The 16,181-nt window shown below is 54.9% G+C and overlaps 1 protein-coding gene across 1 annotated transcript; it reads right to left on the bottom strand.

The window, feature by feature from the left end:
- Positions 1-17: 17 nt before the first annotated feature.
- Positions 18-15,974, bottom strand: Slc7a10 (solute carrier family 7 member 10). The gene is made up of 11 exons (XM_004636734.2): positions 14,866-15,974; positions 6,689-6,893; positions 3,912-4,063; positions 3,544-3,669; positions 3,321-3,474; positions 2,533-2,656; positions 2,348-2,451; positions 1,926-2,022; positions 1,591-1,740; positions 624-801; positions 18-357 (listed from the first exon to the last, which is right to left on the bottom strand). The coding sequence occupies exons 1-11, from the start codon at positions 15,083-15,085 to the stop codon at positions 227-229; spliced, it is 1,641 nt and encodes a 546-aa protein (XP_004636791.1). The 5' UTR covers positions 15,086-15,974; the 3' UTR covers positions 18-226.
- Positions 15,975-16,181: the final 207 nt, after the last annotated feature.

The following is a 16,181-nucleotide window of genomic DNA, read 5'->3' as shown; positions in this document are numbered from 1 at the left end:
TCTCCTGAGCACAAGCAAACAATCAGCCCTGTTTATTCGTAGGCCTTTTCAGGAAAAGCTAGCAGGGCAGTGCTAAGACAGGAAGCCGTGTCCACATTGCCAGGGCTTCCTTAGGACAGGCCTCTAAGAGTCCTATCTTTAAAAAAAAAAAAAAAAATTTTTGCAAAACACCTCCTCAATAAACAACATGTAAACAGAAACGGCTGCTTCGGTGTCTACAAACATCTCATTGTGACTTCAAGGACTTGTCCGTTGTGGGCAGTGGGGAGGGCTGGCAAGGGCCATTTTCCTCCTCCTCGAGGGAGCCCTGAGGATAAACCACGAAACACAGCTTCTGGCCCCAGCGCGTCATGGACTCTGAGGACAGACAGACAGACAGACAGGTGGACGTTGGGCCCTGTACCTGGGGACAGACACCCACCTCTAGGTACCACCCCTGGACAGGGGGCCTCAGAGAGCCAGTCCTGCTGCAGGTAGGCTGTGGCCACGTCTTGGGGAGCTGTATGGAGATGGCTGGGCTCTGTTACCCAGCCTGCTGCTGCTATGAGACCCTGCTCAGGGGCAAGACCCCATGCAGGCCCTGCTTCAAGCCCTGGGCTCTTCAGCGAGGCTCCGTGGCTCACCCGTGAGTCTGTGCACGCACTTTGGTTTGCTTCTCCAAAACACTCCCAGGAAGAAAATGGGCACCCCTGTCAGGATGATGATGATGCCGACCCCACAGACCATGGGCTCCGAGATGAAGCTGAAGACCAGTAGGAAGGCCCAGAACACCAAGTATGCCACAGGGATGAGCAGGTTCACCTGTGCGGGGCGGATGGAGACAGCCTGTGGCGCAGGATCCCCAGCTCTCCTGCCCCTCCACCCCCGCCCCACCCTCAAGGCTCTGGGGAGCGTCTTCCCTTTTTTAGGAGCTGGGACCCGCCAGGGCCCCCCTGTGGCAGCAGCTGGGTGCGCAGGCAGTGAATTCTTCATGGGTTGACTGGTTGGCAGAATTGTTCAGGGTTTGCTACTTTCCTCTGCTCTGAGCTAGCTGCACAAGGCAGTTGTATACAGACTTGCTTTTGCTTGAGGTCAAGGACTTTTTGGTATTTCACATTTCAAGCCCCCCCAGCACTTTTCCATTTCAGGTCTCATATGCAAATAGAAGGTTGGGTTTTGTTGTTGTTGTTTTGTTTTTCTTTCCTCCTTCCCCAATACTGAGACTTGAACTCAGGACCTTTGCACTGAGCTACATCCCAGCCCTTTTTATTTTTCACTCTTGCCAAATCATTAAGTTGCTTAGGCTGGGCTTGGCTTATGGTCTTCTGATTTCCTGTGTGATCTAGAATTCTGGCTGTGTCTCTGGCAGGCTGTGTGACCTTGAACAAGTTTGGCCTCGTTTTGCCTAACTCTAGACTGGGAATTTTCCTTAACTCTAGACAGGGACTGTCCTCAGAAGGTTGTTGGGAGGAGTGAATGTGTCAATGTATCTAAAGCCCAGCACTCAGCAAAAGCTGCAGTCACTGTCACTGTTGTCATCCGTCCCTGTCCCTGGTGCGTGGTGTAGATGAAGGGGGGCACGTGAGCCAACTTGTCTGCTCAGGGCCTCACCTTGATGGGTCTATGGAGCGCCGGCCGCCTCCAGCGCAGCACCAGCAGGCCCAGGATGGTGACTCCGTAGCAGAGGTAGTTGATGAAGGACACATAGTTGATGAGCGTGTATGTGTCTCCCACAAGCATGATGACCGCTGTAGCCCCGCACTGGGAGAGGACCTGAGGCTGACAGCTGGCCTCACCCTGGGGGGTAAGGTGGGTCCCAGCCAACTGTCCCCCTCCCTCTATGTGCTGCCCATCGCAGCCAAGAACTCATCCCTATCACTACCCAGAATGTCCTATATTACTGGGGGACCCTGGATTCATGTCCTGCTTAGCCCCCACCAACTTACACAGACGAGGAGGGCAGGGATAGGGGTGCAGTGTTTGACATGGATCATGGCCAGCAGGCTGGGAAGGTGCCCCTCTCGGGCTCCAGAGAAGCACAGCCTGGGGGTAGGGACAGAGACAGATGCCGGTAGGGGCCATGAGCCTTCCTGCCAGCTAGATCCTGGATCTCAGCTCTGGACCTGACGTCTCTCTTGAGTCATCATCCCTAGATCATTTGATCCAGGCCCCAGAAGCCCAACGGGACAGCGATTCCCTCCAGCTTGCCTCCCTCTTGCTTTCTTCACCTTAGTGTTGGGATCAGAGCTTTGTTACTAGCAAGTCATGAACGAACCCAGACTTTCCCTTCCTGTGGTCCTCAGCACCGTTCTCGCATGCCAGGGCACCTGGTGGGCTGCACCATGCCACCCTTCCCCAGCCCAGTCACCTGGAGGAGGTGAACAGGTAGCCATTGATCCCTCCAAAAGTGGAAAGTGCCACGGAGACAGGCATGACCCAGGAGAAGTAGCCCAGCAGCTTCTCCCCAAAGGTCTGTGAGCACACAAGGAAGGCTGAGGTGAGGCTAGCATGGTAGGGCAGGGGCTGGGGTCGAGGCGGGGTGTCCCCACTTACCACGGCCACTGCATTGGAGGCCAGCAGCTCTTGTGGGGACATGGCTGTGAAGTAGGCGACGTTGGTGAACGTATACACGAAGGTGACCAGAGGGATAGAGATGAAGATGGCACGAGGTAGGTTCCTGGGGACGGGCAGAGGATGTCAAGGTCAGCCCCTCATGGGAGGGGTGGTGATACCCAGCAGCAGGAGCAGCTTGGAGTCTCTATCTCCTGTGCTGGCCTCCAGGAGAACACTGCTCCCTACCTTCCCCCCATCCCACCCGAGCACAGGCTGGCAAAAGGAAGGGCAGATGAGGGAGGAGAGAACACTATCCCGAGAGGAAGATTTAATGAATGTCTATATAAAGAGAAAACTGTGTAAAGCCAAAATCAGCCTGGAAAATCTCCCAAGTGTCCATAGAGACCAGTCTGCAGGTCTGGGGTCTCCTCTGGAGCTTCCCATCCACTCAGGCCACTTGGCTGCGAGAGTTCCCTGTCAGACCTCTGGTTGAGCATTGGATGGAGTCATTGGCTTCAGCTGGGGGGACCATGTTGCATGCGTATGTGTAACTTTGGGCCAAATGCAAATTATTAGATGTATCTCAGAAGGGTAACCATACTCAGTAAGGGGCTCAGAGGCATCTACAGCCTCCCCGATCAGGGCCAGGCTTGCACACCAGCATTCCTGTTCCTTTCCAGGGTCATTCCCATGGCAGCAAGTGAGCCCTGCTGAGTGTGAGTCACAGGCAACCCTCATCTGTGTATATAGGCTGCTCTTCCTGGTGCTTGGCTGGGTGCCCCACTCACTTTCGAGGGTCCACCAGTTCTTCTGTGACATAGTTAAGGAAGTTCCAGCCACTGAAGGCAAAGGAGCCCTGGAGAAAGGCCAGGGCCAGGTGACCCACAGATGGTGTCATCCAGAAGGCAAAGGCACTGCTGGGTCTCAGCTCCTCAAAGTGTCCTGGAGGTCCAGACATCAGGGATTAGTACAGTCTTGCCAGCCTTGCCTACACTCCCACCCTGGCCCTACCTTGAAAGATCTGAACAAAGCCAACGCCAATGATGATTGACAGGGCCAGCAGCTTCCCGCCTGTGAAGATGTCCTGGATGCGTGTGGCCCAGCGCACACTGGAGCTGTTGACCCATGTCAGGAGCACTGGGGAGGGAAGGGCACGTGAGGCTGAGACAGTGAGGTCCAGCCCAGGCGGCTAGAGAAGGACATCTCCTGTACCAGCCTTGATATGTGAACCCCAGGTGCTGAGACTGATGTTGTAGGGGTGGGTGGCTGGGGGGTGTCCCACCCAACTGTCTCTGCACCCAGGGCTGAGAGCAGGGTGGGTTGGGCCAGTTGGCTGCTCTGGGGACAGAGGTCCAGCCAGGGGCCTCCTAGGGACTCACTCAGGCAGGCCATGGAGAGCACTCGGGAGGCTGTCGCAGGGGGAATGCAGTTGGGAAACACAGGCTGCAGCACATAGTTGGAGAAGGTCATGGAGATCACGGCCAAGCTGGTGGGGTACATGATAAGCACAGCACTCCAGAGCAGCAGAAATCTGGAAGGAGCAAGGGCTAGAGTGGCACAGGCTTTCCCAGCTCACCCAGCGACCTGGTCCAGGGTGTGGGGAGCTGGGCTGTGTTGTGACCAGCACTGAAAGCTAAGGAGGCAGAAATGACCTTGGGCAGGTATTAGGAAGGATGTGAGGACCAAAACACCCTTCCTAATGAGCATCTAGACCCCCTGACCATGGGCTGTATCCACACCAGGGTGGGTTGTCCTGGACCTGGAGTCATGGTTTCAGCCTTGGCTCCCAGCAGAGCCTATGGCTCAGGATAGTTGATTCTGAGCAGGTGCTCCAAAGGAGAGAGTCTTGCGGTGTGCACAGTGGACCTTGCAAAGGGCCCTGGCTATGGGAGGGGCATGATTTATGCTCAAGGTATCAGAATCTCGACTATGCAGGAGATCCATGGGGCTGGGGGCTGTGTGCTGGTCCCGGGGGAGGGTCTTTTTTTTTTTTTTTTTAAGTGAAAAATCTTTATTGCGAAGTTTCCTGTGGTGACACTCCCTCCTGAGCTGGATCCTGGCTACGGAGGCTGAGGCAGGAGGTCACAGGTGAGCCATAGCCGGCACCTTGGTGAGACCTGTCTAGAAACTTTTCTCAAGGACTGAAAACACAGCTCAGAGCAAGCGCTCTGGGTTCATTCTCTTGTTAACAAACAAACATACAAACAAACCTTCTATGCCAGATACGATGATCATTAAAATTTAGTACAGCTTTTAACGGTGTCCAGGTAATAACATTCCCTTTGCTGCACCAGCAGAGCTGTCGAATGCCCACCCTCCGGGGGAGGGTCTTTCCTCAGGGTTGGTCCTAGCTTCTGGGCCACCACTGAGGACGGGAATTGTATTAGGGACACAGCAGCTTCTGGGTCACTGACTTCAGTGGGCTCCTGTTGGCATTCAGTCTTTGCATGGCAGCCACTTCCCCCACCCCTTAAAGGCACTCCATCCCTAGCCCCTTGGTTTCTGGAATATTCTCAAAAATCCTCCCTGTGGATGCCCCTGGGGTAGGTACTAGTTTTCCTCTCTCACCTTCTTCCAAGCATCCTCTCCAGGCCCATAGTGTGGTTGTTCTGCTTTCTAGAGACCCAGCCTCTCCTCAGAGGCAAGTAACCATGGGTCCACACTCAAGGCTGCTCAGCTCAGGGTCCTTAGCCCACGTCCCTCCATACCGATTCTGTGCGCTGCAGCCTGAACCTGCCCTCCAAACTCCAGACATTCCACCATGCCCTCACCAAGCACTGCTCCAGATATGCCGCAGACCCAACAAACATGAGAACCCCTACGTAAGGTCTCTTTCTCTATAGGGCCTCTGAAGTGGGCCAATGCTGCCCTCTCCCGACTGCACCCACCTCACCCTCATGCCATGCTGGCTACCACATCCCAGATGAGGTTCTTGAATGATTTTGGATTCTGCTTGTACTTCTGAGGTCCTTGGGAGGACTTGTGGGGCAAGAGTGTCAATCTCCAAGCCCTGCTGCCTGCTGTGACCCAGACCACAGCAGGCAGACCGTGCCGGCCCCACCCATCGTGGCCTCTGTCCGTGCACCCATCAGCTTGGAAGGAAAATCTTATGCTTTTTGCAAGGCTTGGCAGAGACAGTTTTTTTGTGGGAACCTTCCTGAGGTGCTGGGTGCTTGGTTCTCTGCTGTGTGACTGCTGACTCTGGTACACATCCCCAAAGCAAGGATCTGCTGGCTTACATCATGTTTGAGGAGCTGTTTCTCTGCTCTATGAGCAACATTGGAGTAAGAACAGATCTTTTTATCATGGCATCCTAGTCTTTAGCCCAAAGTGGGTGCCTAGCAGGTGCTGATGAGTGATGGGAGGGGGGTCAAGAGGAGGGGGAGGGCGGGAGGAAAGGACAAAGGATTAGGAAAAAAAGAGATTGGAAGGGAAAAACTGGGAACAAAGTCTTTGTAAATGGGGATGGGAAGAAGCATTGAAGGGAAGGAAGGGGAATGGAAAGAAAAGAATTAAGACGTATCATGTACAGGTGCAAATTCCTATGATGAATGTTTGACAAATATGTGCTAATAAAGCAAAGAAATTGATTTAAACTTTAAAAAAAATAGAAAAAATGCCAGGGAGCTGTGTAAAGGGGTCCTCTGGAAGGGGCCTTGGCCTCTCCCCCTGCTCATGCAGCAGTTGGGTTTACTGTAAGAGAGGCTCTCCTGACCTCGGTGCTAGCTTGTCTAAAGGCTTCAGAGAAGAGAAGCCTCCCTCCTTCACAAGCACCCAGGTATGGGCTCAAAAAGAGCTCTTTCAAAGGGACACAGGTGAGCATAGCTGCCTTCTAAGCAATGCACTGGGGCTGGGGAGATGGCTCAGTAGAATAAGCACTTGCCTGGCAAGCACAAGGGCCTGAGTTCAATCCCCAGTTCCGGAAAAAAAAAAAAAAAAAAGGGACACAGACAGGTTGAGGAGCCAGCACATATAGGTAGAGTGGGACAGGCATTGGTGCCACCCACCTTGGCCTTGCACGGCACCCCACCCACTCCTTCCATTCATTCTGGTGACCTCCCCTTGATGATAGAAGCAGAAGGGGAAATGGAAGCCCACTGCCCAAAAGCCATCCTATTGTGGAGAAATTGTCCCCTGCCCCAAGCCCCACACTCACCCAGCCAGGCCCCCGAAGATCTCTGTGACGTAGGCGTAGTCCCCGCCGGACTTGGGGATGGCAACTCCCAGCTCTGCATAGCAGAGGGAGCCCAGAGCTGTCACGCCCCCACCCAGGACCCAGACGAAGAGGGCCAGACCCACGGAGCCTGAGTGCTCCAGGACACCTTTGGGTGAGATGAAGATGCCCGAGCCAATGATGTTCCCTGCAAGGGAGAGATGGGAGGCATCAGGCCTGGTGTCCTCTGCAGCAGCCCAGCCTTCTCTGTGGGGCCTGGATGCTGCCTTGAGAAAGGAAGCCTGGGTACTTTCTGGGGGAGCAGAGGGTGGTGGGCCTCTAGCATGGCAAATGGCAGCTTGTCCAGCCAACCAGGCTCTCCTGCTAGAAATGGGTTCTGAGTTCCTCTGGTCTCCCTCCTCCCCTGCCTGAGGTGGAGCTGGCAAGGTATGGGGGTCCAGGTACCTCAACAATGGCAGTGTGTCCACTCCTGAGTGTCACCATGTTGCCCAGGCTCAAGGACCCCAATCTTGTCAGCCTCTAGCCACCTGTCCTTCCTGTAACCTGGTGACCAGAGTTGGCCTCCTGAAGCGAGACCTTGACCACACTCTTGCCTGCCACTCTCCTATGGCCAGAGGCTGGACTTGTAGGGCAGCTCCTCCATAGAACCTCTCTTGATTGCACCTGGTGTGGCCTCCTCTGCCCAGGTCACAGCCCTGCTCTATACTTGGTTTCTTTGTCTTCTGTCTCTCCATTCCCCGTCAGGCAGCTTTTCTCTCACCTGGAACCCAGTCTGTGGACAGGGACCCTAAAGAGACCTTGTTTCCTGGTCTCAAGTCCTAGGAAGGGCAAGTAAAAGACTAGTGAATTTTTAGGGCTGGATGTTGTCAGCAGGGGCAGGGCAGGCAATGACATCCTGGCAGAGACTCTAGCCAGCCAGGAGCCTGGACGGAGTGCTGCTCTCCTTGGGATGCCCCCAATCGCACAATGTGAAATTCCTGCTGAGGCCTGGGGCCTGTTCCTGCTCACCTCTCCGATTCTGTATGTAAGGTGGTCTGGCCGTAAGGGCCCAGTGAGATACAGTGTGAAGCCCAGGCTCACTCACAGCTGTCGTAGAGATGGGCCTGCAACATACTTTGGGTGATTCTGCGTACACTGTCTCACCAGCAGGTGGCGACGACACCAGCCCGCAGTCACCTCTGCTCCCAGCACTCTTGCTGCATGGCCCCAGAAAGCACCAGTTGAGTAAACTCACAGACAACTCAGTCCGCCCAGGAAGCAGCATCTAAGCTTGAGATGCTTCATCTCCTTGCCTGTGAGGTGGGAGTGGCAGGTTCTATTCAGGCCTTCTGTTGAGGGGACGGTGAGGAGGAGTGAAGAGGTGGCAGGCTACGGAGGTTCCATGCGTGTGGATATGCTGTGGTTCTGGAAAGCCTGTCCTATTTCCAGGGCAAGGACTCATCCTTCTGAGAATGCAAAGATGGGGTTCAAGTGTTCCCCATGTAGATCCAGGGCATCTGGGAGTGGAAAGGGAATGCACTTCTCTGGTCCTCAAAACAACAGGAAATGTTCAGGAGGTCAAGTCACAGTTTGCAGGGCCCTTAGCACCAGTGAGCCCCAAGCTCTCCAGTTATAGCAAAGCAGGGCAGTGACCAGGTTACACAGCTGTCATCTGGGCAATTATTCAGGTACCCAGACAGGATATCTGCCCTGGGGTCTGCTGTGGGGTGAGGACAGCATCCCAGACCCACGGGCTATGTGGATAAAAGAGCCAGCACTGGTGGGGCCTGGACAAGTTACATCCCCACCTGGCAGAACCCTGGGACCAGGTCACACGGCCATCGGAGCAGAGGCTGCCTACTCCACCTGCCAGGCCACAGGCGGGGCTGGATGAGGACACAACTGTGGCTGCCAATCTGCATTCGCTCCTTGTCCATGGTGCTACCCACCCCCAGTCGACACAGATTTTCAGTCTGGAAGGTCACTTGGCTTTCTGGTCACATCCCAGGAGCCCTAAATACATCCAGATAAGGATGAAAAAAGTCCTGCGCCCCAACCCTCAGAGGTAAGCTTTGTCCTCAGTCCATTGTAGCGGGGCAGGGATAGGCACCACCTTCTGCATCTACCACAAGGGACCAGGGCCTGGGTGGGCTGTTGGGCTTCCAAAGAGCCTTTGAGTTTGCTCCATCCGGCAGCCGTTCTCAGGACCTGGCGAAGCAGGATTTGCCAAAAGCCAGTGAGGTTGGAAGCCAGCGGGGGCTGGGTGGCCTTGGAAGGAGCTGGACATGTTGGAGGTAGGGGCATCCAGGGCCCCAAGCCACCCACCCTGTGGAGGTACCACTTCCCTACACAACTCAGCCTGGTGGGCTCACACAGGCATCACTCTTGGGGAAGTCATACCTGACACCCTGTCTTCTGGAACTGGGGTCTGAAGGGCGCATCACTAGCTCTGTGCCAAGTGGCTGAGACCTGGATGCTGGGCTCTGGGGGGCAGGGAGCACCCCTGTTGTTCTGGACACATGGCCTCCAGCTATCATTCAGCGCTTCTCCCCATGTGGCTCCAAGGACCTCATGTGCTAGCCAGTGCCTAAAGTCCTCAAGAGCCTCTTCCTCTGGACCTGCACAGCTTCAGCACTTGTCCTCAGTGTGTGCTTACGGTTGGCAGAAGGACCTCATTGCAAGCCCTCGCATACCACTCTGGGCACTGTGTGCATGTCTGGGGTGGGGGTTTGGTTGGTGGCAGAGGATGGGAGGAAGGAGGGAGGTTGCTCAGGACAGAGCTGGATCCTGAGGCCTCCACATTCCCATCCACCCAATGGGACAGGTGTTGCCTGGTCCTTGCAGGTTGTCCCAGGTGGCCAGAGAGGCAAGTACATGAGTTCCCCCACTCGCAGGCCTCTAGCGAGTCTCTACTTCCGGCCCCGTTTCCTTGAGCCTTTACTGGGTGATTTTTTTTTTTTTTTTTTTTTTTTTTTTTTTATCACATTAAGATGTTTGGCCTGATGGGGCTTACCCCGGCTCCTCGGAGGAATGAAGAAAGGGCCATTGTTCCCTGTGCCTGCTGCAGGGCATGCTGACCTATTTTTAGGTGGTGGCAGCGGACTATGGAGGTCACAGAGGTGGACCATGGAGGTTGATTGAGCAGGCAGAATGAGCCACCTGCCAGGGATGTGTGCAGGGGTTGTGCCTGTCTCATTTGGGGAGAGATAGGGAGGTTCAGGTAAGTTGGGACACTGGCATCCCCTCCACCCCAAGACACACATTTGGGAGTTGGCTCTGTGACCTCAGGCCAATGCTGCCCTCCTGGGCCTCAGTTTCCCCATTTACCAGGTGAGATTATTTGGCTAGGGGGCAGCAGAGAGCTGGTCTGAGCCTGGCTTCCACAGGCAGGATGCACTCTGTTACATTGTACTATATCTGTGACAATCTGCTCAGGGTATCCTGTCCCCCACTGTGGTGGGCCTCTCCTGGCCTCCCCCCTACCCCAGGGAGATATCCTTGACCACCCACCTAGGAATCTCCTGCAGTGGCCCTTGGAGGATGGTCAGGAAGGGATTCCTTTAGTTGGCGCTGGCACACTTTGACCCTGTCTGATCCATTGTGGGCCATGAGAGGTGCTTATGGACCTCACTACTGTTTCCACCACGGACACCCTCTAGGCCGTCCATATTTGTAGACCTCATTTTCTTAGGAACTCAACACCTTGGGGTGAGCAACTAGAATACTACTATGACATGGGTGGGGCCTTCCTCAAGCACAAACATGTCCTCAGGTCCCCTCAGTAAGCCTGTGTACCTCCCAGGGAAGACTGATATGCCCACCAAGGTCTTGGCAGAACCACAAGGAGGTGAGTGGGAACACTCAAGACATGCCTGGAATTGCTAACTGGTTGGTGTGCACCTCTTGCTTTGCTAGTTTTCCTTTGGAGAGAGGGGCTGAGTACAAGAGGGTCGTACTCTCTGCCTGGCTTTCTTGGACCTCTTCCACATAGCCCAGAATGCATGGCCAGCACCGCATCCATCCCATGGTTGCATTGTCATGGTTGCCATGAGCAACATGTACCGAGTCCACCAGTCAAGCTCTAGCTTGCACCTTCTGTGGCTCATGTGGCATGTGCAGCGTGGTCAGTCCCCCTTCCCTCAGTCTCCTGGCCTCCCTCTTACCTTGCTCATGACTCCTTGGAATTCTTTGCTGCTGCTTTTTCTTGCCTGACTTCTAAATGTTAAGAGTCTGGGGTTCTATCCTGAGGCATCTTTCCCTTTCTTTCTCCAGTTGCTCCTTTGGAGGCTTTTGCTAATAGCTCGTAAATTTCTATACCTAGTATAGACATCTCACCTAACTCATAACCACCAACCAAATAGACACTGAACACTTAAAAGCATTCAAATGAAATTCTTGCTACTGCTCTTTCCCTGATTGCTACTCTGCCAGCTTCTTAGATCAGTCCACATCAAACCATCCTCCCAACTGCTCAGGCCATGATGGTGTCCCCTGGACCCCTCTCATTCTCCCACAGCCCACATCCAGCTCGTTATACACCCTCTAGCTCTACATTCCAAACATGTCTAGAACTGAACCACTGTCAGGACCTCCTGCTGCTACCCTGGCCCAAGCCATCACTGCCTTGTGTCCAGGCGGCTTCCTACCTGGCCTTTCTACTCTCAGCCTGCCCACACAGCCTCTCCATAGTAAGCACACAGTCAGTCCTGTCCTGTCCTTCCTTTGGTCAAAGCACTACATGGGCTCCAACTTGCAGTCCCCTTGCAAAAGCCAAACTTCATCCTCTCCCCAATGTATCTCTGACCTACAGGCCTCCATCATCAGCACTCCGGGTCCTCCTTATAGTCCTGCTGTCTGGTCTCAGCACTTATCCTGACCTGGTGATTGCATACTTGGCTCATTTATCCTGCTTGCTACTCAGCTTCTGTGCTGGAACTCAGCTTTAGGGGGAGAGGGAGTTATCTGCTTTGTGCCCTATGGGGGACAAGGACTTAGATCTAGACCTGCACCTAGATCAGTGCTCAGCACTGTCAAATAGATGAATGTGTCATCTATCATGGTAACTCAAGCTGCCCTGGCCTCCAGGTGTGTCCTACAGCACCCCAAGTCCATCTGCTCCTAAGCAGGTTGCAGCCTAGGTTCTTCAGTTTCCTTATCTATAAATGGGATGAGCTGTGGTGTAGATAGATGTCTTCTCAGGGTCCTGGAGCTGGAGTTCCCCAGAGGTCCAACCTCTCCTAGATGCCCAGCCACCCCCAGCCCCAGAGGCCACAGACAGGGACCCAGCTGAAGACGCATGAGCAATGGTTGCTCCCGGAAAGAAGGGTTCATAAAGGAGCCACCTGAGTCTCTGGGACATCTGTAAAGCTGGAGACTTGAGTTAGATGGAGAGGTGAAAGAAGAGCCGGGTCAGCAGGCCCAGGGTGACCCCACTCTGCATACATAGGCCTGTCCCTTTCCTGGTTGTGGACTGTGTGAAGAAGTTGGCTAAGATCCAGGAGGCAGGATGAGAGAGGCTGTGTGTCCCATCACTGGGGAAGGCTGACTTCCTTGACAGTCTGTTTGTGCCTTCACAGCAGAGGAGGGACCCCGGTCTATGTGGATGGCTGAGTTTCCAACTCAATCCCTAACCTTCTTGCACTATAGGTTCTGAGTCTGGCCCCAGTTTTGCCCAGCACAAGAGCACTATGGAAGGTACTCTACCGAGAGCCGACTCCATATTGGGTTCTGAATTCCAAGCCCACCACTTGCAGCAGTTTCATTTAACTTCCAGCCTCAGGTTGTATATCTGCATAATGTGCATAAACATCATCATCTTCTAAAAGAAACATGAGAATCAAAGGAAGAAAGAGCATGTCCTCATAAGCAATACGAGGTGTTTTCCTGAGCATCACTAGGGCCAGCGGTGCTGTCCTGCACATCCCTGCCCCTGCCAGCTCTCCTCCCTCCAACTTGGCCTCCTCTGCTGCAGCTTTGCACTCCAGCAAGCACTGTCTTCAACACAGTCAAAGGTGGAGTCTTGCTTCTGCCAATAGCCAGGCTTCCCCTATCTCTCCATTCCTGGAAGTCTCCCTCCTCAGCCTGGGAGGGGGCAAACATTATAATGAGTGACAAAATGATAGGCTCTTCTGGGACTATTTAGAAATTCTGGTACTAAATAAGGATAGATTACGGGGCTGGATATAAAGTTCTGAAGATCTGTAATGCTAAAATATGACACTTTACAGACTGCTTTCGACCAGGTTTCCCACGATGGGATGAAAGTGAGCTCACCAAGGAGCTGAGGTTGGGTGGGATGGGCATGGTGGTTCCCCAGAGCAGTGGGTGGAGAGGGGAGTCCTGGAGGGGGTCAGGTGGGGAGGGCAGTGATCATCTGGCCCTCAGCTTCATCACATTCTAGATGAGGATGAATGGCCCTTGGTCCAACACGTAGTTCTGTCTCCCCCCAGCTGTAACCCTCAAACTTCCCGGAGCTGGGCTCCTAGGACTAGCACTAAAGGTCATGAGCTGAGTGTCAGGTCATCTAGGTTATGTTTTCAAATCCACCAGCCGTAGTTGGCTGAATCGCTTTTCACCCTAGCTCAGACTTTAAGGTCTGGAGGCCAAGGGGAAGCGGTGAAGCAACAATGGGCTGAAGGGTGAAGGAGCTGATGGGACACATTTGGGCTGCAGGAGAAAAAGTCTTTCAGGACCCATCCTAGAGAAAAAGTATGATGGTGGAGCTTGCTTTTCCCTTCCCCCTGCCACCAGGGCCCTCTTCTGGAGGGCTGGAAGCTTGGCAGCCTCTGCCTGACCTGAGGTGAATGGGATGTGAAGGGTGTGCAGGGTAGGACAAGCTTAGGGATGCTAGGCTCCACTGAGGCAGTCCAGGTGGAGCTGTGTCTCCCTGCCCCTGACTGGCACGCAGCCAGCTCCAGACCCAGTCTGTCTCTTGACCTCTTGGCTACCAATGATGTGTGAGCTACTCCTTCCTGGGGCACAGGGGCCCCAAACCAGCCTTTCCTTTCAGCAACAGCCAGGCAAGTCACCCAGACCTGGAAGCTCCAAGGAGCAGAGCAGCTCCTAAGAGATGCCATTCTGGGAGGAATGGGGGAGACAATGCAGTCACCCAACCAGGGCTGTATTCCTGGGCCACTCGCAGTGTGAAGGTACAGCATGGCTGGTAGACAGACAGTAGCTCTGGCCCAGGAGCTTCTAATATGGAACAGAGCAGGAGAGGGTGGAGACTCGGCTCTGTAGAGCCCCAGTGTTCTCCATGTCCAGGGCTCTGAGAGTGGGTGACAGTATGTGCACAGGCAGCTCCTGCTAGCTAGGGAAGAACAGCTGGGGCTCCAGATGTTCACCCTCCCACCCCCATCTTCTGGGCACAGGGGACAGAAAAATGTCACTTCTAGGAGGTTCAGAGCAACTTGGTATGGGTTAGTCCAGCTACCCAGGAGTCACTGTTCCTGACTTGGGACAGAAGGAGAAAAATCTGTTCTGAATTCTCTCCCTGCCCAGAAGCCCTTAGGTGGAGGCTGAACACACAGGCCCATCTCAAGGGGGAAGCTGGGATCTGACAGCTCAGCCCGCTGATATCCCAGCTAGGGGCAGGCAGTCCTGCTCACCACTGCCACGGAGTTACTGGTTTTTCTTCTCCCTCTCCTGGACCTGCAGCCACGTTTAGGCAGGGTCTGAACCCAGGTCCCATCTGTACAGGCTCCACCTGCCAGGCTACCCATAGTCCTTCCTGCTTTCCAAGAACAATCCTGGCAGGTGCATGACTCCTAGGCTAGCACACAGTAGGGACTCAAGCCCACTCATAGCCCATCACTTGCTAGGTTCCCGCCCTGCTGTCAGGACTATACTCATTATTTCCATTTCTTAGAAGGGACATTTTGCCAAAGTCCCACAGGAAAGTAAAGGAGGAAGATTCTGAGGTGGAGGAAACCAGCACTCCCCAAAGGGAAAATGTTTAGTGTGGTTGGGAGTACAAGAGCTAGAGGCTGTGCAGCTGGCACCTGTGGAGCGTTCCGGTCAGCATGCGGGTCATGCGCGGTCCAGGACGAACACAGGGCGCAGGTGATCGCCCCCGCAGTCCAACCCTCGCACACCGGCAGAAGCGCTGGAGAGGGGGCGTCCTTTGCTCTCAGCCTTTGGCCCTGCCACCCCTCTTCCCCTCTGCCCCAGGCCTTGCTCACCAATGATGATGGTGCAGGCACTCAGCAGCCCGATCTCCTTCTTGAGTGCCACCCGTTCTGAGACGCCGGGGCCCGGGCCCGGGCCGGGGGAAGGCGAGGAAGCAGGGCCGGGGTTCCTGCGCCCGCTAGGCTGCTGGCTGTGGCCCTTCATGTCGCCGTCCTGCCGATACCCAGCTCCCTGCGCTGCCCCGTTTGTCAGGCCCGCCGCCAGTTCGTTCATCCGTCAGTCTGTCTGTGCGCTCCAGGAGCTCGCAGCCCGGACAGCGCCCACAGACGGGGCGCATGCGCTGGCGCCAGGCCCGGACCCCCGGCCCGGCGCGATGCTGGCCAGGGAGGCGCGGAAGGAGGCAAGGCCGGCACCCCCTCCCCCACGGCCCTTAAAGGAGACGACCCTATCCCCAGTTCTCTCCTGGAAAGGGAAGAGCGGACTCCAAGTGAGCGAGGGGATTTAGGAAAAACTTTCCAGTTGAGCTAGAGAAGGGCCCTCCCGTTGTCTGGGTTGTCTTTATTACATTCAGTCGGGGCGGAGACCATAGAGCTCAAACACGACACGGTTCCTGCCCTTAGGGAGGCTGAGGAAGGCTGCAATAATAGGTTGTTCGGGTATGGGGTACCCACTGTAGCCCACACTTCCAGAGACTTTCAAGCCCCGGCCAGGGACGCAAACATATTTTAAACTCTCGATAATGAGCTACATGTCTGGATCCTTTGTTTTTTGCCCTTCGAAATTTGAGACAGGATCTCATTAAGTCACACAGGCTGAACTAGAGGTTTCGATCCTTCTGCCTCAGTCTGCTGTAGCGCTGGGCCCATAGGCGTGGACCAACAGGCTCCACTGCCACAAACTTTCTGATGCCTCCTCCTCCAGGGGAGCTGGCTCCTTGTGAGAGACAGCTGTAGGCAGGATTGTGCACTCCACAGAGGTGGTGGGGTGTTGATCTGGAGACTTAAGCACCTGTGATCAAAATCCTGGTATGTGTGCACGTGGGGGAGGGGGACGGGGAGAGAGAGTGCGCGTGAGGACCTGCAGTCCCGGATCCTTACCAAGGAGGAACGAAAGGCCACGAGGGAATTTTGGGCAGCCCCCACCCCCCGCGCCCGCCCCGGGCTCTGGCCTGTGTCTGGCTTCAGGTCCCGTCCACAGACTCCGTGGCCCGGGTCAGAGTCAGCAGCAGACTAGGACTTTGGCACAGGCTCAGTGCACCGACCCAACTCGAGGTGGCCAGGGTACTGGAAGTGCCCGGGAGACCTCGAGAAGAGGGCTGTGCAGATGGGGAGGAGGCCGCCGCCTCCCAGAAGCCTCCTGGATTGTGTGG

The sequence above is a fragment of the Octodon degus genome, unplaced genomic scaffold, assembly GCF_000260255.1.
Source record: "Octodon degus isolate 3935 unplaced genomic scaffold, OctDeg1.0 scaffold00083, whole genome shotgun sequence".
Taxonomy (NCBI): Eukaryota; Metazoa; Chordata; class Mammalia; order Rodentia; family Octodontidae; genus Octodon; species Octodon degus.
This window is presented reverse-complemented; position numbering and strand designations above follow the sequence as displayed.